At 45.4% G+C, this 26,793-nt stretch overlaps 1 protein-coding gene across 4 annotated transcripts in view; it reads right to left on the bottom strand.

Moving 5' to 3' along the window:
* Positions 1–1,985: 1,985 nt before the first annotated feature.
* KCNB2 (potassium voltage-gated channel subfamily B member 2) overlaps positions 1,986–26,793 on the bottom strand; it is a 1,207,953-nt gene continuing 1,183,145 nt past the window's right edge. For all 4 annotated transcript variants that reach the window (XM_078687150.1, XM_078687151.1, XM_078687152.1 and 1 more), the window contains one exon: positions 1,986–7,368. In XM_078687150.1, coding sequence (XP_078543276.1) covers positions 5,215–7,368 — 2,154 coding nt within the window. In that variant the 3' untranslated portion in view covers positions 1,986–5,214. The remainder of the gene's footprint in view (positions 7,369–26,793) is intronic.

The following is a 26,793-nucleotide window of genomic DNA, read 5'->3' on the forward strand; positions in this document are numbered from 1 at the left end:
CAGAAACGGAATAGAGAGTTGGATTTAGAAACTACAGTACACCGAGTTGAGGTAAGAGGCTGTGAGACAGAGTGCGTGTCAGAAGAATCCTGGTGAGGAGGGTTGTGAACCCGGTAGTGAGAGATTTGTTCACTGTTATTTTTTCAGAATCCACAAGAGCCTCCACTGAGCTGAACATTCCGCTTTGAGCCTCCGAGAGATTTTGCGGTAAGCGAAGGGTGAACACTGTGACAGTCCAGTTTTATTTAGGGATAACGAGTGTAAAGTAGCTGCGAGGTACAAACTCCTTGTTTTGCGTTTATTTCCGGTTTAGATTGAGCCATTTGGTGACATTGACAACAGTGAGTCGGTTTTTTTAGAAACTTTGGGTGATTAAATTTTTCTTCACAGTGGTGTGGGTTATCTGTGGTCTTAACATTCCGTCATGTCTTCTTGAGTGTTTTTTTGAAATAATTCCCTGTACATAATGATGTTTTGGTTTTCTGTGTGTACAAAACAATGTTGGCAGTAATGCAAAATTACTATTCAGTTTACAGGCCCCTGAGGAAGAGCTCCAAGAGCTTGAAATGCATTGGGCGCAAGAGAAAAAGTCATCTATGCAAAAGAAATATGTTTGTTTTGAAACTTGTGAACTTTAGAATAATCATGTATTGAATGAAAAATACTTTGTTAGAGCAAATGTGTACAATGTTTTGAATTATTTTTGGTTACAAACATGATAAAATTTGAATCTTGAGAAGATAAAGTCTAGTTCTGAATGTGTTAAGAATTTATGCGGAGTGTCGTAGAGACAACCGCGCACAGCTAAAGTGCGCTGAGGTTAAGGGTCTCAAACTCTTAAGATGCCAGAGTGCCCTTCTTAACTTTTCTGCTGTAGTGTACTTCAAGGTATTGCACGTGAAAAGTTAAGACACCTGTATACTAAAAGCCAATGCTAGAGCTTTGTTGTTTGGTATCTTCCAAACAACTGGATTCTTAACCAAGGAAATATGGATCAATTGTATCTTTCTGAGCAGTTCCATGTATTTTTCAATGGCACTTGATGTGTGTTGTATGTCTGTTGTTAAAAACCATCCCATCCGTTGAATGCTTTTTTCATGCATGACGTTCCCTGGCTGATCTGGGATTGTGGGTTCTTCCTAGCTTGACGGGTAGTTCTCCATCTTAGGTTTGACCCGCTTCACAGTTGACAGCAACATTTTAGAATGCTCTTGCACTGAGCACTAAACAAAGGGGGCATGCCACAGAAAACAAAGGTGGCACAGAGTGTAAGTGACTGTGCTGTCCTTCGCTCTGCTTCAGAGTATCATAGAGAATTACCTTAAAGTAGATACAACACGCAAGTTGAGAGAAGAAGGTGAAGATGCACATAGAGATGATCTAGGTCCAAGATGGTCATGAGACAAAAAAGGAACTCATCTCGAGGCACAGTTACAAGAGAATGTGCAGGGTAGCTGTGTGGAGAAAGCGCAGCAGAGATTCTTCCACTCATATTATTGAGATCACAGGATTTTGTTTGGCTGTAAAAGGGTTTGTAGCTCTTCCTTATCTCATTAGAGTGCCTAAATATTTGTGAGAGAGAACCTGAGAATTCCTTGCCTTGTGCATAAAAAACATGAGCATTCCTAAAAAAAAGGTATTTGTTCCACCATGTTTTTATGGCTACACTTGTCAAACTGTGCTTGCATCAGTTGCACTGACATATAAGCTCACTGCCTACAGGACATTTACAACAGAGGGCAGACTAAGGATACGTCTGGCAAGAGCTGTGGAAATTAAGAGCATCAACATGAAACCTAATAGAGATCTGACACCAAGCTGACACCAAGTTTGATTTGATTCCAATAAAATATTTTGGTGCAATGATTGTTGGTTTTGTGCAGCATTCTACAGCCTTTGAGCTGAGCACTCTTACAATGTACATCCTAACAATAAATCACTAGGAGCTGCCCATGATATAGTAACAGAACACAGTGAAGCGTTTCAATGGTTCAAAATCAGTTATGTTTATGAGAGCCTTGAACAAGTCATAGGTGGAACAGTTCTTAGCAGGTAGCATCTATTTCCAGAGAATGTCGAAGCTTTGATAACTAACAGATAGTAAGTCAAAGTATTGATCCATCAGCTCCTAGTAAGGAGCCATGAATGGACACATAAACACTGGTTAAAATCACTTACTCTGGTCTTAGGATGTGTTTCCCCTTTCAAATGGAATTTTGCTCATCCATGTGTATGTTTTCCAAGCTCAGAACTATTCCATACAGGTCAACGTTTCAAATCTCATTTGTTTTCGTACAAACCATGCATTGTGTAATTCAATTTGCAATCTCTATGTGTGGCACTGTGACTCACTGTTCTCTGCAAAATGGGCATTCCTAGACCTGTGAAACTTTTACGTGCTCAGAACTGGCTACGGTAATATTCAGTATCTGTGGTCACTGTTCAAGGAACATTGGGTGACAATCAATCCAATCAAACAAAATTAGGGTGAACTGTCAATCGTTGTTTGTTTTGAAAAGCATTGTCGTGGATCATTTTCCCCAATGATTTGCGCTTTAATATAAACAATGGCTTTCATTCATAGGGCTTAAGAGAAAACACAATGACATACAATATCATTTTTCCATTTTGAAACTGTGCCAATTATAACCATGGTGGTGAAGACAGATGTGTATGCAGGTATGTATTGTGACCCCATCCTGTTTTCTATATGAAACCCAACTTATTAAGACAATGTAAACATAAACCACACAGGAAATCTCAAGCAAGCATGTTTCGATTGTCATTCCATTGTGTCTCTTCGTCCTCTCCGCCATCTTTGGCCACGTCTCACGTGTCCTGTCATAGATCGGACTGCGGTGGGTTAAGATGGTGAGGCATTACAAATGCAGTGGTTATGGCTTACATATGACAGTTCTCTGAAAGAGCTTTGAATGATGATTCCAATGGGGCTCGGCTTTGCTTTTTCTTCTACAAAATAATTGGCTGAATAATAGTCCTTGGTTAAAAACTGTACAGCACTTAAAAAATACAATCCAACACTTTCAGAATAAGAAACGTTGACTGGAAGTTTGTGAGTCACTGACAACATCAATGGGTCAAGACTGTAAATCAACACAGGAGACAATAAAATACTTGTGAGTTAACTTCCGAAATGGTGGGACAAAGTTATAAAAGATATGTAAGCGGAGTGCAACAAACTTTGTAAAAATTATTGGAGCAAAATATTCTGTTGAGAAACTGAAAGCAATATATTGTATTAGTGTTAGAGTTAATGACCAGACCCTATTCGCAAAACCAGAACCATGGCGTGCAGTTTACTACGTAGACTACTGCTAATGGTGAATGTAAGCTTTTGTTGTCTTGCTTTACCTTCTCTGAGGAGTTTTCCTCCTGTGTTTTTTTTTTTATCTTTGGACTATTAGACCACTTGTTGCTTTTATCTGGAGTCATCAGCTTTAAAGTAAGAAAACGTGAAAACAGTAATGCATCTTGTTTCTTGGTGAATCTGTTCAGGGCTTATAAAGCATGGAATATTGAAATTCAAAACTAGAAGTAAGTTGAACATTGTCCTTGAATCTAAGTCTTAATGGCTGATTGAGGCAGAAGTCTTATTTGTATTAGAGTTACACTATTTGTGAATCTATGTTATCTTCAGTGGTTATGTTGGAAAGTAGCCCTGTGGCATAAGTACTGACATAGGGACTTTGGAACAGAACCTCTAGGCCAATCAAAACTGCCCATTGCAGCACCTAGACTCTCTACTGGTTTTCGCCTCAACATTTTATGCTTCTCCACTGTTTACTGTCCTTTATGAGTTCTAAATATTTAGCTTATTTACCTCACCTCACTTTTCAGTCTACCAAAATGTCAGAGGTTACTGGTGGACTTCTCCTCTCCATGTCTCAATGCCCGAGACAATCACAATACAAGAGGCCATTGACCTAAGGGCTTTTTATGCCTCCCAAGTGATTCCACACATGGACAGACTCCTGTCCAGATGAACCCTTGGCAGTTTCCATGCCCCATTTCGCGGCTGAGGTGGCACCTAGAAAATGCAAGTTTAAGGCTAGAATCCGCAGACCAGCTCCTGCGTTTACAGCACGACCAACCACTCTTGAGCCTGATCAGTGGAAGACCCCACTTTTTAGATTTCTTCACCCTCTAGTTGAGCTCTACACTCCTACGTGCCTTCACAGCTCCTATGAAACAAGATGGCGTGCCAGCCTGGCTCATTTCTGTTCGGCCATCTTATGAAACAGTTCTAGAAAAATAAAGGTCTTTTGACACTGTGTTTTCCCGAATAAGGGAGAGAAGCAACTCTATAAAGATATGCACCTGCTCATAGACATTTGACACTATTCATGGCTACAAACATATTTAGTGTGCGGTATCCATTTTGTTTTAGGGAACAGTGTCATTGTTGGCGAATTTTGGCAATTTTGGTATTAGATATCTACCGGTCTTCACACTTCTACTTCTGGTCATTAAATCTTGACTGGTCTTGGGTTTTTTTCTGCGTGGTACAGATGCATCAACATAGTTTATGCAAAGCAAAATGCAATGATCTGTCACAATAAATTAAAAACAATCTACTTATTCACACTGACAAACATATGAACAAGCGTTCAAACAGAAAGCATGATACGTAACGTGAGATGCTTTAAGTAAAGGTTGCAGTTTTGCAACATAAGTCTGTACAAATCCTCCAGGCTGCATGCTGTGAAGGAAGTGCCTGTGCCCCGTAAACTCCATGTTTTCTGGATACTTTAGCTTTCTTGTCCCCTAACTATATACACGTTTTATCTTTTTCAGCTTAAAGTACCAGCCATAACACCCTTATGTAAGCATGCGTTGACATTGAGTCCTTTCTTGTGCAATTTTCTAAAAGTCATGGTAACTAAGAAAGTTTAAAATTGTTTAAAGTCAATCATCAGCAGCAGTGAAAGGATCACAAATGTCCGACTGCGCAGGCGCAGGCTCCTGCTTGTGGGGGTGCCTTCTTGTCCTGGATGTGATTCTGTCCTTTTCCTGTTACAAAATGCAGTCCTGAACTCTATAGGTAAACAGTACTTCCTAAACTATACATCTTGTCATGCCATGCAGAGTAACAGTTTACTGTATGCACTTCTTTTAGGCTTCTGATGTTTAGTTCACAGGCATCACCGACCCTGTCGCTCATAAGAAAGAAGTCTTTATTGCTCTGATAACTAGTCACATGCTGGTTTCACGCGTGGGGGAATAACCTTTTTCCCCCGGGATAGAATGTAGTTCCGGAGTAAATAGATGGTTTTCCATCTTGTGTCCCTCTTGGGCATTGTCTGTTGTTTGCACTTCACTCCCTGCAATATGTGGGTCCTGAGTGCAGTTCTGACCCAGTTTTTGAGTGGAAGAAGACACAACTGTGGCTCCTTCCGTTAAGTTTTTACCTTCGCTGTGCAAATCGACATAACAGTTTTTCATGGTATTGCGGGGCGTGCGCTTTGCTCCAGGGAGCTCCAAGAAGTCTTCGTCTTCCCCTGTGTCTATTTCACTGAAACTTGCTTTCCTTTGGGAAGAGCCAGCAAAACGGTTTTGCTTTGGAATCGGAGTGGGTGAGGATGTGAGCGATCCCTGGAAAATGCTCGAGACATCTGTGTTTATGAGTGGTTTTTCTCCATGGCGGGAATATTCATGCAGGCGATTGGTGCTGGGATGGTGTGTGGTGGGTGTGGAATTATCTGAGTCTGATGGTCTCCCAATAGTGAGTGGAGTTTGTGGAGAATTTAATCTATTTTCTGTAAAATTGGCTTTGGGTGCTCTTCCTTTGAAGGGGTTGCTCATTTTCAGAGCGCCTTCTGGGCTCTCCATGACAGTGTCAAGCTGTATGGGAGCATGCATTACAGCCTGTGTGCTACTGTCACCACTGTTCATATCAGGAGGGGAGGCGACGTATTCAAAGGTAACATCTTTTGGGGCAAAATTCCTGTTTCTTGAACGAGAAAAGATCTGAGAACCCTTCGTGCAGGGGTTCTCTTCTTCGGCAAGCGGTACTGGCGGGAATCTCATGTCAGTGGTACTGCCAGAGAAGGGTTGGATTGGAGATCTTTCTGTTTCTGTGAAGTCAGTTGCACAACTGGCAAAACTGTCAATACTAGATACACTTTTCATATCAGTAATAACCTCTGTATTGACAACTGCCAATTGATTCTTTTTGGACGAAACCTCTTCCATTTCTATCTCTTCTTCATATGCAGGAAGATTGGCAGGAGGCTCCTTGCTTGCTGCGTTAAGGTTAAGGTTGAGGTTAGGTTGAGACTGTGTCTTTGTGATTTCATTGTATAGCTCCTGCAGTTTCTGAGCGCTCAGATGTTGTGGACTGGTAGAAGGATTGTTCAAACGCTCTTGGGAGTCATGCTGACTAACTTCTTGATACTTGTTGTCGAATGACTTATTGGAACTTGTGTCAGACATTGTCCTTCGTGTCCACTTCCACCGACTTGGAGATAGATGGTTATCATCAGGTTTGTCCTTTTTGTCATCTCCCTCTACAGGTTTTTCCACCACTATATCGATCAACTCCATGCTGCGGGCAAAGGCATCTTTTAAATTCATGGAAACGATGCTGCCATTTCTTTTAGCTCGCTCTAATGCCTCCCTTCGCTTGATGGCTTTTTCCTGACGCTTTTGCTCTTTGTAGAATTCCGAAAAATTGTTCACAATGATTGGTATAGGCAAGGCAATCACCAACACTCCTGCGATGCAGCACAATCCACCTACAATCTTCCCAAGCAGAGTTTTAGGATATATATCCCCATATCCGACAGTGGTCATTGTAATGGTGGCCCACCAAAAGGACGCTGGAATACTGGTAAATTTGGTGGCATCTTCATCTTTTTCAGCAAAAAATACCAGGCTGGAAAATATCATTATACCCATTGCTAAAAATAATATCAACAATCCCAATTCATTGTAACTCCGCCTCAATGTAAATCCAAGGGACTGCAGGCCCGTTGAATGTCTGGCAAGTTTAAGAATCCGCAATATCCTCATGATCCGAAATATCTGCACCACACGTCTGACATTCTGGAATTGCAACACACTCTTGTTCGACTCTGTCAGAAAAATGGTTACATAATACGGCAAGATGGCCAATAAGTCAATGACGTTTAGGGGCCCTTTGAAAAACTTCCACTTGTTTGGCGAGGACAGGAAACGTAAAAGGTACTCCATGGTGAACCACGCGATGCAAACCGCTTCAACATGGGCCAATTGTGGGTTGTCATTAGGTTGGCCAAATTCGTCAATTTCTTGAAGTTCAGGTAGTGTGTTGAGAGACAATGCAATCGTTGACAGGACAATGAACAGGATGGAGATAATGGCCAGGATCTGAAAAACAAAATAGAAACTCATTATTATTAAGCATTCTGAATTCAGTAACTAAACACAAGTATTACAAAAGTTTTCTGTGCATTCATTTTTTAGATGAAGTTCTAATGCTTCTACAGTTCTAGTAAACTGGGGCATCTGGCACAACTAATGCATTATTAGTGCTACCTACGGCAAGATGCAACACTTAAGAAACACACTGATTTAGCGGGACTGAAAAATAAAGCATTTTTGCCATTGACAGCTTTGTAGGTTTTGCATAAATAGTGTGTCACAATTCGCTCCCTGTGCTCTCATGCCCACCACCAGGGGGCCAGATAGTGGGACTTTCCAGTCTTCTAATAAGCTTCCAGACTCTCCCCTGCATGCATATCCTGACTTCCAGCCATTTGGACACTTATTAGGAACTGACATCCATTCCCAATCCATGCTGGGTTTTGTGAAAGCCAGCCTGCTTATACTTGAAGCTAGCCTACTCATGCCTGAAACTCTATTACCCAGAATTCCCTGCTCACTGCTTTGTCTCCACTCCTGCAGGCCAAGGATGAGTGGAGGAATTCAGCTCACCTGTGGCTGGCTGCTGCTAGCCTGCTCACACCTGATGCATATGATTACTGTGAGCTCTTTTAAGCCCCAGCTACCTTCAGGCCCAGGTTGGTCAAAGTAGCTGTTTACCGGTGAGACCGATCCTTGTTTCCAGTGCTCCCTGAGCTTTTGCCATCCTTGTTTCTAGTGTTTCCTGAGTTTTAGTTGTGCCTTGTTCCTGACCTGCTGCTGTTTTTCTTGTTCCTGAATTAGCACTGCCTGCAGTGCTACCTTGACCCCTGAGCCTTAGTATTCCTTGTTCCTGAACTGCTGCAGCAGTTTCCCTTCTCCTGAATTAGCACTGCTACCTTGTTTCCTGAGTTCCTGAGCTATAGCTATTCCTTGTACCTGAATTAGCACTGCCTACAGTGGTCTTGTCTCCTGAGTTCCTGAGCTATAGTTATTCTGTGTTCCTGTTCCTGGGCTTCAGCTATTTTCTTGTTCCTGGTTTGCCCTGCTTGCAGTGCTCTCTTGACTCCGTGTTTCCTGAGCTGTAGCTATGTCCTGTTTCCTTAAACCACTACTGCCTGCAGTGCTACCTTGACTCCTGAGCTCTAGTAATTTTCCTGTTCCTGAAATAGCCCTGCCTGCAGTGCTACCTTGACTCCTGAGCTCTAGTAATTTCCCTGTTCCTGAACTAGCACTGCCTACAGTGCTCCCTTGACTCCTGAAGCTTGAGTAATTCCATGGGCCTGAACCAGCACTGTCTGCAGTGCTACCTTGACTCCTGAGCCTTAGCTCAAATCTTGTTCCTGCCCCAGCACTGCCTTCAATGCTTCTTTGTTTTCTTGATTCCTGAACCTGCACTATTCTGGTATACCTTTGCAGCCTCCCCTTCTGTATATCCTTTTCCACTCCCTGCTTATCTTCCCATTTCCTTGGTTCCAGTTCTGGTTTTTGGTCTTTCTAGTCTGCTGTCTTGCTTCTGTTACCTTGTATGTTTGTTACCTGCTTTCTGCCAAGTGTACCCTATGATTACCTTTCTTTTCTGTTAAGCACTCCTCCTTGCTAGCTCCTTGTCTATTGTGCTTGTCTTTAGTTCTACCCCCTTGCTGTTACTACCTTGTGTGTTCCTGTTTAATCGCCAGGATCCGTGGGCACAGCTGACTACCTAGGTGGTGTTTCTTGTTCACAGTGAGTATTGTCTTTGAGTTACATTTATAACATCACCATAGGTATAAGCTCCACAGACCCTGCCTTTGCATGCATATCCTACATGTGGGTATTTGCAGTCAGTATCTGTAACAGCAATTGTGGGTGAGAAACTTACTGAGCTTCAGTCTTACCGTGTGGAGTGCCCGAGTGCTTTACCCCACACCCCCCTTTATTGTTAATGTTTCATATCTATGTCTTGCACATCCGTCCTGGGTGTAGTTATTCTGAATGCTAAATTGCCTTGTGAGTACCCTTCTTTTCTGAGTCTTACCCATCTTGTTCACTTGTACAGCCGTCCCCTTTGGATCTCTTTTTCTCCTCTGACTCCCTGTATGATCCTGGGCAGCGCTGTACTCCTCTTTCTGTGTACATTTTCTACCCAGTTCCCAGTCCTTGCCCAAGTCCCTGACTGTGTCCCCCACATAGTCCCGGACAGTCCCTGACAGAGTGCTTTATTAAACAACAGCTCTTGTTCTTTTTATGCAGAGAGCAGAGTAAGGTTTAGTTACAACATCGTCAATGCTAAAATTGTATCCCAATCCAGGCATCTTATTAGGGAAGCAGACGGACTTTAAGCACTGCTAGAGGATACATGCCGTGCCGCCAATTAATAGTTGATTACAAAAAAGGGGGGGGATAGGCCCAGTAGACAGGACCCAGGCAATTGCTATTAAATTAGCTGAATGTGGAAAAAGGATCAAAAAGAAATATAATTGATTCAAAAAGAAAACAATAAAGCTATAAACGCTTAATGACATCTAAATTGAGCCATTACTTGATTATATGTGGCACATTGGTTTGTTTTGATGTAGTCTTGTATGTATAAAGTTTTGTGCAAAAGTATTGTATATGTTGCAAAAAAATGTTGGTCTTGTATATTGCTGTAAGTATTGTGTAAATTGTGTTATATGTAAATACATGTATGGTATTTATGTATTCTAGATGAAGGATAAAGTCCTTCCAAAAGAAAAGAGTTGTTTAAAATAGAGTGAATAAATAACCCAATCACCGAAAGAATATAGTGTGGTTGTTTGAAAAGTAATGTATAAGTAATCTCTGCCAATTAATAGTTGCCAGGTGAAAGTTAAATATATATTAAAAGCATATATTTGTTAAAAATAACAAATCAAAACCTAAAAGCAAGGCATTAAACTGGCAATGCAACCTTTTCATACTTCAGTATTATTCATTTCGCATCAAAGAATGATTCTCAAAATTAGCCTTGACTTCTTCCAGTTTGCACAGTAAGTTAATTTCCAAATTTGCCTCTACAAAGGGCGGACAAAAAATAGTCCGTTACTACTGAGGCATTCGCACACTGTGGCTGTCCAATCAAATCTAGACTGCTGTGCAGAGGTCGAACTACTGGCCTGAGGGCTGACTCCAGATAAGACTAACACCCCCAATGAAGCCAGTGTCTGAAGATGGCTGCACCTTTCCATACTGTACTGTGCTTACATGTGGGCGGACCCTATATTTTATTGACACTCCAACAAACCAGTAACTAAAGGAGGGTCCAAAGTACCTTTCTGTACATAATATTACTGTTAATATGATGCATTGTTTTGGGCAATTACATTAGCCAGCGAGAGTCTCTAGGCCAGACCTAGTACCTGTATTATCGTCAGCCACTGCATTGGGCATCCTCACAAAGACATTACTGTGAATTACTCTTGGAGCAATCCTGGCTCACTCTTGGGATGCAGTAGTAGGTCAGGAGTACTCCAAGGTAACTTACACATGCAAACAGTCTTTGGAACGCGGGATCTATACATTTCGGTTCTTCTGCAGCCTGCAGTGGAGTAGATATGAATATAGGAAGCCATGGGCTCTGCGGTGATAAAAGCATCTGAACATCCCTGTCATGTTCAATGATTTTCAGAGGGGTATCACCAGCTCTTCGCCTAAGCTGTATAAGCAAATAGAAGTGTTGCTTTCAAAAATATGCAATTGGATCGTGTAATTTGTTATATACAGCTTAGTCTAGAATGTTAAAGGAACATAAAACGTGCATCGACACATGGGCATAGGACAAAGCTACAAGCCTGTTGGAAACAAATGTAGCTGGGAAGTTGTGTGATTGCAATATAAAGCCCCAAAATACATCACACTCCTGCAAAGATATTGACTTTCCTGGACATGACATACTCCTGGACATGAGCAGGCCTCGAATAAGGTCCAATTACTCAAAGGAAATGTTTTCTGGCTCTTTTTTTTTTTTTTTTTTACAGATATCTATACCGCGAACTTGACTCGAATGAACCAGGCCTTTACATAAGCACCAGTTGCATTACAGAGGGACATATGCATTTTTACGCACAAAGAGATTAAGTTATTTGCCCAGAATCACAGGATGTTTGAGCCTCCTACCTGACTCGAACATGGTTCCCCAGCTCTGCAGCTCTAACCGATAAGTCACAACCTCTTGATGTTTCGGTCTACTTTACACGTAAGGTACTGGTAATAGCGTTTGCTCTGATGGAACACAAGATGGTACCTCAACACGACCTGAATTCCAAATTCCTGCTCTCACGTCATGGTTTGCAACGCCCATTGGGCAGAACGGGCTTCAGCCACCCCCACATCAGCTGCCATCGGCTGGGCTGGCCGGGCTGGAGTTGGTGCCTGCCAGCCTGACCTTCAAGTAGGGTAACCAACCGTCCCTAAATTTCACAGACCGACCCTGATTTGGATCAAACTTCCGTTGTCCGTGAAGATCCCTTTTATGGACGCCTTACATCCATAATTTTGGGCATTAGGGAACAGCACTGTTCCCCTGCGAGAAGCCTCAACTCCCTGATGGGGCCGCCTCGCATTCCTCTTCTGAGCCCAATAGCAGCCCATTGTTATTCTGTATGACGGCTGACTGTCACCTACAGAATGACAATGGGCCAGTCTGGGCTGTTAAACCACGTGATGGGCCTCCGCCTGCCTCGGTCTAGGGCAGGGTATTCTGGTTACATTAAGAAAAATGCTGCACCTCACGAAATCAAGGAAATGTACAGAATCTCTTTAATGTATAGAAGCCAGCGAAAGAAGTTACAAAGAAGGGGTTAAGGGTCTTTCACAGTCTGATCATTTGAGAACTGAAGCATTGTCAATTTATATACAACAAAGCCATAGTTGCTGCTTTTTTATTTTATGCAACTAACAACCATTGAAAAAGGCAATAGTCCTGGCTTCTTGTAGGTGTGATGTATTATATATCTGGATGCAATAATAGAAGTAGCAGAATACCATTTGTGCAGCACACTATGCTAAGCATAGATTTTCATCTACCCTGTTTGAAGCCACACCCTTAATTACATCGGACACGCCCTTTGGAGAGACCCCCAACTTTTTTCAACCCACTTAAAGCCCTAGAAACACCACAATGTCACAGTCACCTCAGGTCTCGGCACTAGGCATCATGCATGAGTTCAAAGTTTTCAGATTGCCTATGTGCAGGGGCATAGTGAAACCTTCCCTTCCCCGCCCCTTTGGGAACAACAGCAAGGGTGAAGTTCTTGATGGGTCTCTTCTGTCTGCAACTCTGCAGACAAAGGCTGAGCTCATAATTAATGTGAAAAGGTGGGTGAGTAAGTAAGTGAAGGAATAGGTAAATGGCTGGATGGATGAGTGAAGGTATGAATGGATGAGTGAAAGGATGAATGGATGGATAATGAAAGGATGGATGGATGGAAGAGTGAGTGAGTGGAAGGGTGCATGAGAGAAAGGGTAAATAAATAGATGTATGGGTGGAATGGTGGATCTATGGGTAAAAGAGTGGATGATGGGCAAAAGGGTGAATGGATGGGTAAAAGGGTGGATGGATGGGTAAAAGGGTGGATGAATGAGTCAAAGGATGGATAGATGAGTCAAAGGGTGGATGATGGACGAGTGAAGGATGGATAGATGAGTGAAATGATGGATGGATTGATAAATTGATAAGTGAAAGGGTGAATGGATGGATGAGGGAGAATGTAAGGATGGATGAGTGAGTGAAAGTGAGGGTAGATGAGCAAAAGGATGGATGGATGAGTGAAAGGGTGGATGGATGCATGAGGGATAGGGTCAATGGATGGATTCATGAGTAGATGAGTGGATGGATTGTTGGGTGGATGGATGAGTGAAAGGATGGCTAAGTGAAAGGGGGATGGAGAGAGACGGGAAGGATGGATGGATGAGTGAAAGTATGGATGGATGATTGACAAGATGGATGGTGAATAGGTGTATGGATCAGTGAAAAGAAGGATATAAGGATGGATGAACGAAAGAATGCATAGATGAGTGAAAGGGAGGGTGAAGAGCTGGAAGAAAGGGTGGATGGATGACTGAAATGGTGAATGAATGGACAAATGGACAGAAGAGTGACTGGGTGAATGGATGGATGGATGAGTAAGTGAAAGGATGGCTGGATGGGTGAGACGGTAAATGATTGGATGGATGAGCGAATGGATGGATGAATGAGTGAAAGGGTGGATGGAGGGATGGATGGATGAGTGAAATGATGGATAGGTTTGGAAATGGTTGCATAGGTTTGGATATGGATGGGAACACAGATGAAAGGACAGAATGAATTGTGAAAGACTGACTAATAGATTAAAGAATTAATGGATGCCACACCCCTGGGTGACTCAAATTGACACATGACGTCGGGCAGTAAGTGCGGAACTCAGGCTTGAAATGCTCCTACTGCCTGCCAAAAAGCTGTAACAAATTCCTTGTACAGATCTGTGGTACCACAAGAGCAGTTCCACTGTCGTGCCTCTGGGCGGCATGGCTCTCATGACACGGAAACATCACAAGCAGCTCCCACCTGCCCTGAGACCATGAGAGATGCATTAGGGCGACAGCTCTGTGCAGCCCTTCTGTGGGAAAGGCGGGCAAGACAACATAACCTGCACTTGCAGACAACAGCACCTACGTGACGCGAGTCAATTTCAGCACAAATGTATTTTTCTTTTAAAATCTTTCACCCCTAAGAATATTACGCCCGGGGCAACCACCCCTGAGGCCTTGCCCAGGCTACGCCATTGCCTACCAGTATGGATGACATCTAACTCTTAAGCCATGTAGCCCTCAATGTCTTAAGTAACATTTCCTGACTTTAACATTTATGAGTCGTCTCTATATAATATGTGTGTAATGTAACACACTCCGACACCCTGCCGTACATGCTTCAGATATGTAGCTCTCATTTTGATTTAGATGCCACGCAAAGCCACCTTGAATGGCTTTAAGTGGCCTCATAAATCATGACTAACGCGATGCAGCGTAAATCGCTGTGTTGCCTTACTCTGCACCCCGGAGGCAATCTATGGGCATTGCAGTGTGTTTTCCACACAACAACAATGGAATTTGATGCTGCCCCAGATTTACAAAGTCATGTAAACCTGGGGAAGCGCCAAATCTGTACGCTTCACGAGATGAAGCTTAATGAGGGTAAATATGTTCATTTCGCCTTATTGTTTCCTCTTTCGATAGACAAAAGAAAACACCTATTAGCATTGTTTTTGTGCCCCTTCCTGCACAAAAACAATCCTGCATGCAACGGAGGCACCCTTGCACCAGAAACGGCACCATCGCAGGGTGAAAGGACAGGCATGCACCATATTTCAAATTAAGATCAGAGAGGCTAGGAAGGCTTACTCCAGGTCCCTCCAAATTGCGAAGAAGGACTGGGAGGAAAAATTTTGGGCTGACTTACTAGCTGCCAGTAAACGCAAGGATGCTAGAGGTTTTGGGAAACTGGTGGGTGCCCGCAACAGACCCGACGATACTTTGAGGACCTGTAATATCCCTCCCCAGAGTTGGTCGAAACACTTTGGATCCCTATATTCTCCTGTAGATGGCCCCCTAAACGATCCTGCCCCTGCCCCAGCCTCGTTAGGAGACGTCACTTTAGATCTTTTTACAGGTAGGGAGGTCGAGGATGTCATAAAATGGGTGGCACCGCGGAAAGCTCCAGGACCGGATGGTCTTCCGGGCGACCTCCTACGTGCTTACCCATCTGACTGGGGCAGTGTAATTGCTGCCCTTTTAAATGATATCTTAAAGGGTGGTCCTGTACCTGATTCATGGAAAGGGGCGGTGGTCGTCCCCATCTATAAAAAGGGCTGTAGGAACAGCCCAGGGAACTATAGGCCAATAAGCCTGATCGATTCTACCCAAAAGGTGTCAGGAAAGGTAATTCTGGGCAGGATTCTTAACAGGGTGGAAGAAAATAGAGTGCTATCTGACTTTCAGGCTGGGTTCCGCTCAGGAACGGGGACCATCGAGCAGGTTTTCAGATTAGCACTCTTAAATTGGAAAATTGTGGAACTAGGCAAGGGCAGTCTTTATTTGGCCTTCATTGACCTGAAGACTGCTTTTGACCTGGTTCCTAGGGAGGAACTCTGGAGGGTGCTTCAGGGACTGGGACTGCCCCCCTACATTCTATCCCTACTCATCAAACTCCACACCAGTAATTATGCCCAGGTCCGATGGGGGCAAAATGGGGAAATAACGGACAGGATACCGGTCTGTCGGGGAGTCAGACAGGGTTGCGTGTTAGCTCCCACACTCTTTTCGCTATACGTAAACGGTGTGGTTGAGCACCTCCAGCAAGAACCAGCGGACGCACCCTGTCTGGGGGGAGTAAGGATCCCCACTCTGCTCTTCGCAGATGATACTCTGCTTATTTCAAAAACTCCCCAGGGCCTACAGAAGCTATTGACCCGCTTCCAGGACTTCTGTGTATCTAGGGGTCTGGTTATAAACGTGGCAAAAACTAAATATTTGATTTTGCACCCCCCAAGGAAATTGGGAAAGCCGCCTGTCTTGAACTCCGCCCCCCTGGAGAAAGTCTCAGAATTCGACTACCTAGGGCTACGTATTACTGACAATATGAACTGGTCCGCCCACATTGATAAGATGGTTCTCAACCATAAAAAGGTAGGAGGTGCTTTGCTCAGAGAATTTCGAGCATCTCCGAGACAAGCGGTGAGCCCTGCAATTGAGATCTACAAGGCAAGAGGCGTAACATCAGCATTGTACGGGGCAGAGTTATGGGGTCATTGCAATATGGACTCTCTCACTAAGGCCGAGAATAAACTTTTGAAGGATCTCCTAGCCCTCGCTTCAAGCACCCCGACAGTCCCGGTGCTCCTGGACGTTGGCTGCAAGAGTATTAAAGATCAGGCTCGCCTCCGTCCACTGCTTCTTTGGTCCCGCATTTGGAGGGTCCCGGAGCTGAAGTCCTATGCTGACGGCCTGGCAGAGATAATGAACATGGGAGGTTGGGCCAAGATCAAGTGGCTGAGGGACATAAAAAGTCTTTTGGGGGAGTTGGGCTTGGGGGACTGTTGGATCTCAAAATCTGCTCCTCCAAAGGCTGACCTCAAAAAGTTATATTGGGAGTGGGTTTCTGGCAACCTCATCAGGATCCATCACCATTGCAATTTGACTGCATCTTTTTTGGAACTAAAGGATGTGGCTGTTTTTGAACCCTTTCTGGACCTAATCTCCCTGCCAGCAGATAGGTCCCTGTACTACAAATTTAGGGTAGGCACCCTTCCGATTGGGACCTTTGTATCAAAATGGAAGGGAGCACACCGAACGTCCTTCTGTGCTCTTTGCCCATCTAGGCCAGAAACTGTAGCACATATACTTTTTGAGTGCCCAGACTATATTAAACCCAGGAGATATTGGCTCAACCCCCTTTTTAAATGCCTGGGAACACGTAGGCATTTGGTCGCACTACGGATTTTAATGACCGATTCCGCCCCTCTAATAGTTTGTGGTGTTTCCAAGTTTTTAAAACATTCATGGTTGATTCGTTGCAAGAGACTCTCAGTTTCAATTTAATTCATTTTTTAGCTAATTTATCATGGATTATTCCCACCTTTATCTGTTTTAACATTTAAATGACTAACGTACATTGCATTGTTTTATAAATATGTCTCATGTGTATGTATGCTTTCAAGATATCTTGCATATCGAATAAAAGCTTTCAACCAACCTAGACCATATTTCAAAAATATGATGCATTCCTGCCCTTTCACTTTGGCATAGGGCAGCACAGCAAGGTGTCTTGTTGCACCGCCCTATGCCAAAATCCCATAAATAAGCCACTAAGAGGCAAGACAGTTGTCATGTGCACCTTAAATGTGTCCTAGATTCTTAATATACATGTAGCTGCATTATAGACTATTAAATAAAATGCTAGATGTTTTTATAAAGTGCTCACATCTTTCAAGGTGCTGCTATATGCAGTAATAAAAGGAGGTATTGTGAAATTAAATATTGCCTTGGAGCACACCATTTAGTCACGCAAGGAAGCTGGGATTAAACTTAGTTTTTCTGGTTTCTCATTGTGAATTCCAGACACTGGATGACTGTTACTGTCTCCTGTTTTGCATCGCAAGTCAATGCTTTGTTTTTAATTGTTGCTGCATGAGGTTAGAGTGTGAGTGGCATTTTAAAAGCTTCAAGCAAACTTGGCTCTTTTTGGTCTTAAGGGTCTAAGAGGACCTCAAGGTGAGCCAGAGCAGGGCAACTGCCTCAGGCCTGGCTTGAACCATCAGTCACTCAACCAACTCTAAAGCCCGCCGGACATGGATTTGAATTTGAATTCCAACAAAGGCATCTTACCTTTTCATCCTTCTGGGATCGATAAAATAACTAACCAAATCCTCAAACTATAAAATAGCCCGTAGCCTGTGTAATGTAGTACACAAATTTATATATTTAACCTAACCAGTTTTCAAGCAATGCTAAGTTTACAATGTGTTGCATACTAGAACTCCTATAAATAAAAGTCTCAAAAGTACAGAAGGGCGTCAGTTATGTTGCTTTTTCTTTTTAAATCACAGCACTTGCAGATATCTTAACTATGTTGTGTGCTGTGGAGTAATGGTTAGTCATTCAGAATTAGGTACAGCTTTAAAAGCACCATCAATGATGCATTTCAAAAACATTTGAGATATATTTTTAAGTGTTGGAGTTTGTAGTGCCCACCTTTGTACCATGCTTAAAACTTTGTCTTATATGAACTTAGGTGGTTAAAGCCACAGGCTATGTTTGGCCTAGTTAATTTCAAAATGTACGGTAGCTCCTGGTACAGCATATATCCACATCGAAGGCCCCACAACCACAACAATTTTCCCAGGTAAGTTTAAACAGGTTTCCCTTGCCAAAATGTACCTGGGACAAACTTTGCTTGTAAATAACAGAGCATGCAGGTTTCGGTTCAGAGCACACTAAAATTTGAATCTTATGTCCTATTTTCAGACAAAACTCACAATTGATGTTATTTATCACACTGAATAAATTGAGACCCCCTCTTAGTATCTAACTTAACATGTGCAATAGATATGACACTCTCCTCAAAGACATTTGAAATCAGGGACTAAGTCGAATTAAATAGTTCACTGTGCAAAATTGTGTTGTCCTAGTGTGCATAATTTTCAATGTGTTTTTGGGGAAAGATATATGCATGCAATATTGTTAGATATGCTTAAGCTTGGAATTAAGCCAAAAGGAGTGAGAGATGCAAATACCTACCGCCAGTTCATGGACGACTGACTCAACTTTGTGAGGTTGTTAAGATTTGGGACTGCTTTGCAGTAGAGTTGCCACCTTTTACGGAATAGCCAGGTCTTTACTGAATCCCTGAATCTGAGTTGGTTTTGGATGTTACTTATCTTTGAAGAGAGTGACTTTTAAAATGTTGCTTTGTGGACAGAGAAGGAAGTTCCATCAGTGTGTAGCTTCCTGAAGGAAATGAATGAGGGCTGGTGTGCCAGGTTTGATGCCAGAGTTGTAATGTGTGTGTATCAGTGAAGCTTAGTTTAGATTCCTCTGTCAGTAATGAAAAGTGATTTGAAAGAGGAGCATCTGACCAAGTATTTTGAGATCAGGAGGTACATGGGCAGGCTAAGAAGAGCCCCTCGGAAGCAGGAGCTGCCCACCTTCTGCATAGGGCCTCAAGGCAGACCTCTCATGATCCTCGCTATAATAGTTACATTTAGCTGAGGAGACAGCAGGAGGGAATGTCGGAGGGAGAGATGACTTCTTTGAGGACAGAGTCCAGCCTGGTTGTCTTGTCTTCCACAATAGTAGCAGAACGCTATGTTAGCTGGAGGGGCAGTGCTTAAAATGGATAATACTTCATGAAAGTACTTTCTGTCTTTGCAATAATTGCTTCCTGCTCAGATGAGCCAATATATTTACTGAAATGACGTTGGGAATAGGTTTGCAGGGTCTAGTGATTGTGCCTAATTTCCTGCCTGCCACAACAAAGCAGAGACCAGTTTATCTGCAGCCCAGTCTTTTTCTCACACTATGATTACTCCAAAATGTTATGCAATTGTTCTAATACTGATCCACGTGTGCACACAAACATTAATCATTTTTTACAAACCGTGACTCACATGGAACCTGTGAAAGTTTGTTTCTTTCTGTCGGCAGAGCAGTCATAGGTAAATAACGTTGTACGGATACATACGTTTACTGATCAGTGCACTTTCAACGTTTATTATGTTACCCAGCAGCTACCCGCACAAAAGAAAATTCAATATGTTCACTGTAGGTGAGACGCCAACAAACTGTAACTAGAATTGTTCGTAAATTATAAATACTGCGTTTTAATCTCAACCAGCAGATGACGCTGTTCTCCCACAACAATGCTTCACAGCGATGCAAGTCAATTGAAAAATACTTATTTTTGCTAAACCGGTCTTTTCTTCGGATTTAGCCGACGTGGTCAACGAGAAGGTGTAAACACAAACCTGAAGGGGTTTGTGTATTTCTTTTTTATGTTTAATTTAATTTTATTGATTTTCTGAAACATTATAGTTTGATTTCAAGACAGGATATGTAAGCACATGCTAAGAAAATAAAAACCAAAATACCAGTTCTTATAAATAGACCCTAAATCAGAAGTTAAGTTGATTATATCAAATTCGGATATTCAATTCATATCATAAATAACTAGATGATCGTAATATAATTAAAGTGCTAGTGCGTTGTTCAGAATAGCAACATACTTTACTATACATATAGAGGCCCATATGGACAATACCCAGCAGTAAAAAGGGGCAAAATGTAGTTAACTTATAATGTTTAAAATTGAGACAGATAATTAAAGATAGTCACTAGCATATCAATCTCACTTAGAGTACTAAAGACCATAACGCATATACATAAACCATCAATATTTCAAAAAGCCATTAAGGTAAACGAGAGATACTATACAGTGCTTGATTCCATCTTAATTACATTTGATTCAGCTATACATCCGATGTCATAAATAGCTGAATACCCACACGTTTGGTTAAAGTGCCAAAGCATTCTTCCTGAGAGCCACATAATTTGCGATGTTTGTGTATTTGAGTATGAAACATTAGATTTCACATGATATGTCGGTCGCGCAAGAAAACATTGTCCACACCTTCTTTTAGGAGCAAGAAAGGCCACTTTTATTTTAGGACAGGTGCATCATCAATGATAAACATATTCATTATTTATTTATTATTTACATAATTCAACTCAACATTGAGCCTACGAAACCTAAATCCCAAAACCCCGAACAAACTCCTGCCTACTAAACCTAGCCTACCCAACGCTACCCTTCAGGATGGCCAACCCGCTCCAGGCTGCCCACCCCCACTAACAAAAACCCGCCTACGAAAGAACAAAGGCACCCATCCTAACAGTGGCAAACCTACCTAACTAAACAGTGCCTAGAGCACCACAAAATAACAAACCCAGAAATAAATAAAGAAAAAGAAAAAAGAGGGAGGGTGGGTGGGGCAAAACAACCTCCCTTCACGCCTCCCGCCACGCAGTAACTAATCCCCGCTTGACTTCCCCTTTTTCCCTCTCCGCTAATCAGCCCTCCACCTGTAAAATGTTCCTCGCGCGAACCCGCCCAGGGAGAGACCGGCTCGCGCCTGGCTCTCCCTGGGTCCCCCCTCGCGCAAGAAAACATTGTCCACACCTTCTTTTAGGAGCAAGAAAGGCCACTTTTATTTTAGGACAGGTGCATCATCAATGATAAACATATTCATTATTTATTTATTATTTACATAATTCAACTCAACATTGAGCCTACGAAACCTAAATCCCAAAACCCCGAACAAACTCCTGCCTACTAAACCTAGCCTACCCAACGCTACCCTTCAGGATGGCCAACCCGCTCCAGGCTGCCCACCCCCACTAACAAAAACCCGCCACCCAGGAAAACCTTTAGCGTTTTCCTGCCCCACCTAAAGGACAGGAAGGAGCACACCACAACTGCACTTGAAGAACCTTGCTAATCAAGTCCCTGAGTTCAAGGAGGTAAAAAGAGAGGCCCAAAGCTGAAAGATGCACACCGTCCTCACAAAATAAATGATGTTCAGATATTTGTAAATGATAATGGTTCAAACTGTATATCCCCCAACGTTGGCAAAAAAGGCGCATTGTCCTGTTCACTTTCCGTCTAGCCTTTTCCAGGGCAGAATGGGTCCGTGCCCCACGCCAGTGCAAACGGGGCACAAACTCAGTCCATATGAGCATGGTGCTCTCCCATGTGGTTCGGATGATTTCCAGGTCCTGCTTCATTAGTTTTAACAAGGTCAGCCCAGAGAGAGAAACCAAGTCATTCTCTCCCAAATGTAGCACCAGGAGATCCGGAGGGCCCCCCAAACACTGCGAAACCAAATCAGCCAAGGCAGGAAAAAGCCCACCCCAGCGCATTCCCCCTGTGCCGTGCCATGAGACTTCATGTGTCAGACTGTTCAGACCAAGCGATCTCCCACAAAGCTGGCTGGCAGCGGCTAAAGCTGCTCTTTTAATGAAAGAGTGCCCCAGTATCCACACCCTCCTTTTGCATCCGGCGACAGATAGCCAGGGACCTAGGAAAGAAAGAAAGGTTAGACCAGCCAAAAATGCACTATTTCCTCACATACTTTTCACAACACTTGGAACGCCAACGACCAATGCGTCTGATCTGGGACCAGTCCCACCCCAGGCGGGCGGCCTCCGTCGCCGCACCAATTCTGAAGGAATGGGTACCAAACTGAACAGGGTCCTTCCCCAAACGCAGCAAGACCTTGCGTAAGACAGCCAACAATTGAGATGCAACTATGGGACTACCATCTGCATGACAAAATATGGACCCTTGGAGAAAATGCGGAGAGGACACAAACACTTCCCATTCCCCAACCGGGCAACATGCAGAGACCCCACTCCTACCAAGGAACACCCACTTACCCCTCCCCATCTGGTCGGTTTTGGATGCCCGCAGCCAAAGACGCACTCTGTCACTCTCCAACACCACCTCACCGCTGGTCATGCCTACCTTGCCCCGCAACCCCAGCAACTCTGATGCCCGAAATGCCCCAAAGAACAACCACACAAAACACAAACGAAATTTGGCACATTCAAAAGCATCATGACAACACACCTCCAGTTCCAGCAACATCAACTGAAGCAATTCAAACGTCACAGGCTGCCGGAGCTGCTGACCCCCAGCCCGGAGCCTGGCCAAACCTTTCAACAATTTACGAACCAACACCCCCCCAACCGGATCCCTCCCCCACCAAAGCTGTCCATAAAAAGAAACCCCAGCCAATTTACCCGAAATGGTAGTGGGCGACAGGCCTTTGTCCGCCAGATGCAAAACAAACTGCAAGACGCATTGTTCATCAGACCAACCAGCCCCGAACGGCCCCATCGAAACATTACAAAACTGCAGAAACTCAGACCAGGCTTTCACATAACCCCGCCTGGTGGATTCAGCCACAGAACATTCCACCAAGTGGTGAACCCTCAATCCCCCAGGTCCCATACGTACTGTGGGATCGCTGTTGGTGCCAGGTCCGCCCCAGGAGCTAACTTGCGGAACTCGGACCACTGAAAGCGAGACAAAGAGTCAGCGATGCAATTAGAAGTACCAGGAACATGCCGCGCTTTAAAGACAATATTCAATTGCAGACACCGCAGCATGAATGCGCGCAGGAGCCGCAAAACCCGCAAATCGCGAGCCTTTTGGTGATTGACAAGGTGCACTACAGCCAAATTGTCCACGTGAAACAAGACGGAACGATTCTGAAACTCCTCCCCCCATAGATGCAAAGCAACCAGCAGCGGGAAGAGCTCCAGAAACGCAATGCTGCGACCCTGATCCTTCCAGTGCGCCGGCCAGCCGGCCGCGCACCATCGACCCTCCCAAAATATTCCAAAGCCGTGGGCCCCTGACGCATCAGTGAACAACTGCACTTGCCACACCATGTCCTCATCCGCAAAAAACAAGGACACGCCATTAAAGTCTTGCAGAAAACGAAGCCAGACAGTCAAATCGGCACGCACAGCGGTGGTAATGCGCACCCTATGATGGGGAAGGCTTGCTCCGGACATGGACAGACCCAGACGTCTGCAGAACGTCCTGCCCGCCCGAACAACCCGGCAAGCAAAATTGAGATAACCCAACAACTTCTGAACAGTTTTCAAAACCACTTTCCGCTCCCCCAACACCAGATGTATGAAAGCAGACATTTCCTTCACTTTAGCCACAGGCAGTCTCGCCATCATAGACAGAGTATCAATTTCGATCCCCAAAAAAGTCAGGGACGTACAGGGACCCTCTGTCTTGTCCGGCGCCAAGGGGACACCCAATTCCTCCGCTAGAGCCTGAAAGATGTGCAAAGCCGACTGACACTGCCCAGAGCAACCCTCCCCAATGAAAAGAAAATCATCAAGGTAATGACAGACCAACGCGTGGCCACTAACAAAAGTGAATCGCCACTGTAGGAAGGTACTGAAAGTCTCAAACAGGGAGCATGACACTGAACAGCCCATGGGCAACACCCGATCCACGTAGAAACTACCATCAAAATGCATTCCTAACAGACTGAAATCCCAAGGATGAATGGGCAATAGCCGGAAAGCCGACTGAATGTCGCTCTTCGCCAGCAAAGCCCCAACACCAGCCGTGCGCACGAGCCGCAAGGCATCGTCCACCGAAGCATAATTGACAGTTGAGTCAGCTGGATCAATAAAGTCATTGATTGATGAACCCTCGGGCCAGGACAGGTGATGGATAAGACGAAACTCCCCTTCCGCCTTCTTGGGCACCACACCCAGGGGTGATACAATCAAGTCAGGCAGGGGACAATCCACAAAAGGACCAGCAATCCTACCAGCCGCAAGCTCTGCATCCAGTTTCTTCCGCACCACATGTGGACTCTCCTTCGCAGACTTCAAATTGTCCGACCACCTGCCCACCCTGGGTCCCTGATACCCAATCCGAAACCCAATTTTGAAACCCCAAGACAAAATCTTAGCGGCCTCAAAATCCGGATAATCCACCAGCCAGAGCTCGAGAACCTCCTGCCTAATAGGAGTAGGGGCCCTTGTAAACAGACTGATGTTGCTGCCCCCTGCCCCCAGAACCCCGTCCCTGATCACCCCATCTCTGGCCGGGAAAACACTGGGTGAGGGCATGCTTCCCTCCACACTGCGAACACTCATGTTTATACCTGCAAGCGGGTCTGTTACAGGAACCCCTGTTAAAATGCCAGCAAGTGCCGGAAGCGGCTGATTGACCTCTGCCCCAAACCCCCGCCCCAGATTGAGCGGGGCGAGCTGAAAAGGGCCGATAAAACACAGGCTGCCCGCTAGCTGTGTGGGTCGTAGCAGGAGGGTGTGCCGATGCCATCCATTGCAACCATAACTCAGAGTCAACCGCACCCCACGAACGCTCAGGGAAAGCGGCCATGCGCGCCCTAAATTCGTCATCGTAGGACAACCAAGCAAAGCCGCCAAAATAACTGTGAGCCTTGCGGATGACATCAGCATATTTAAACATGTCTATTGCTTTCTCAGGATGACGTTGACAATAAACGCTGGCATAAATTAGAAAGGCCGAAGTCCAGTTCTCTATAGACCTCGGAACACGAGGCCTCCGAGCCAATTCTAATTCCTCCTCTTTCGACCCCTCTTTCGCCTGGACATCCCTGTGAAGAAGTCGAAAAACATCCACAAAAGCCCCAGACCAGATCAGCGTCTTCGTTTTTTCGGACAAATGGGACCCCAAGGGCATCCCCACCCCAGAATAAGGCAACTTTTTCGGTAGGATACTATCCTCCGCCACCCCAGTGGCAGCCACCCCGCCATCCCCTGATATAGAAACTTCTTTTGCCCCTTGCACAGTAGAAACATTCGAAAGTACGGGCCGCTCAAGCCTCGGTGCCAGAGCGACTCGCTCAACCACAACCCCATCACCCGTACCACAAGATCTCGTACTCTTAACAGGGAGACTCTCCCCAGGTTGCACATTAGAAATCGCGGGCCGCTCAAGCCTCGGTGCCAGAGCGACTCGCTCAACCACAACCCCATCACCCGTACCCACAGATCTTGTACTCTTAACCGGGAGACTCTCCCTAGGTTGCCACACTGACCACCACCCAGTCTTACCTCTTGGTAACTGCTCCGACTGCTGGGCGACGGCCCCACGATCCCGCTGAGAAGGTCCAGACCACACTGCCCCTCGTACACCCGCAAGGTCCGCTCGAGACCCCTGCAAAACACGAGAAACAGCGGGTTGCCCTAACCCACCCCCCTGGGCCCGTGCTGCCAAAAACCCAACATCTGTCTCTCTCAATTCCCCTTCTTCCAAATCAGCATCACGAAAACTCCCACAGAAAGCTTCATCAGAAAATGCAACCTGTTCACTCCCACTGGGCATAGCGCCATCACCAATACCCCCATCATAAAATTGCCAGTCTATGTTTTGAAAGCTATGAGAACTGAAAGCTGTAGAAGAGCCATCCGCTCCAGACAGCCCCCCTGCAAGCCCACCACTGGAAACAGCCGTGTGGACAGTTCCCGGGCCCGTAGAAACAGCCAACAGCCGCCCAGCCGAAGGCGCAGAGTGAAAACTGTGGCCGCTCAAGCCAGACGAGGAAACAGCCCCGAAAACATCACCCCCAACATGAGAACCGCACTCACCCCCCGGCGCCAGCCCCAAACCACCCACCGACCCAGCCTCAGGACCACCCAGAAGCCCACCCGGGCGGCCCCTGTGGACCGGGAACAGGGGCTGACCAGTGGCCAGGGGAGCCCCCTTGCGCAAAATGCCCTTGCCCCCCAAAGTCATGGACTTAGAGGTGGGGGGGGGGGGGCCGGGGGCAAGGAGCACCAGGTACAACAGCCTCAGGGGCCGTGGGACGCGGCGTGGCATGCGTGGCACCCACCTGGACCACAGCAGGAGCCGGGGGCGGGGCCTCAGGGGGGGGGCGCAAAAGCATGGCAACCCGGGGGTGCCCAGCATCCATGGGACCCGAGGGAGAGGGGCCAACAACTGGAGGGGGGGCAGAGACAGGCCCCGGCGCGGCCGGGGAGAGCAGGTAACACTGCCCATTGAGCCACAGACATGGAGGGCCCCCAGCCTGCAAAGGCGGCACAGGGGACAGAGGGGCAGGAGACACCACAGCAGGGGGGGGGGGCGTGCGCGCGCCCCTGCGGCTCTGTGCTGCGCCCTCGCTTGGGCCTGGGCCCCGCCTGCTGCTTCCCCGACGAACCAGCAGCGAGACCGCCGAGTCGCGGTGTCAATCGACCCGCAGAACGCCCCCGCCTCCCCCCGGGCGCCCCTCGCGAACAAGCAGGCAAAAAGGGGGCGTCACATACCTGCTGGAGGGCGCCCGGGTCACACGGCGGGGGTCCTGCCTCCTCGGTCTG

This window comes from Lissotriton helveticus, chromosome 4_1 (assembly GCF_964261635.1).
Source record: "Lissotriton helveticus chromosome 4_1, aLisHel1.1, whole genome shotgun sequence".
NCBI lineage: Eukaryota > Metazoa > Chordata > Amphibia > Caudata > Salamandridae > Lissotriton > Lissotriton helveticus.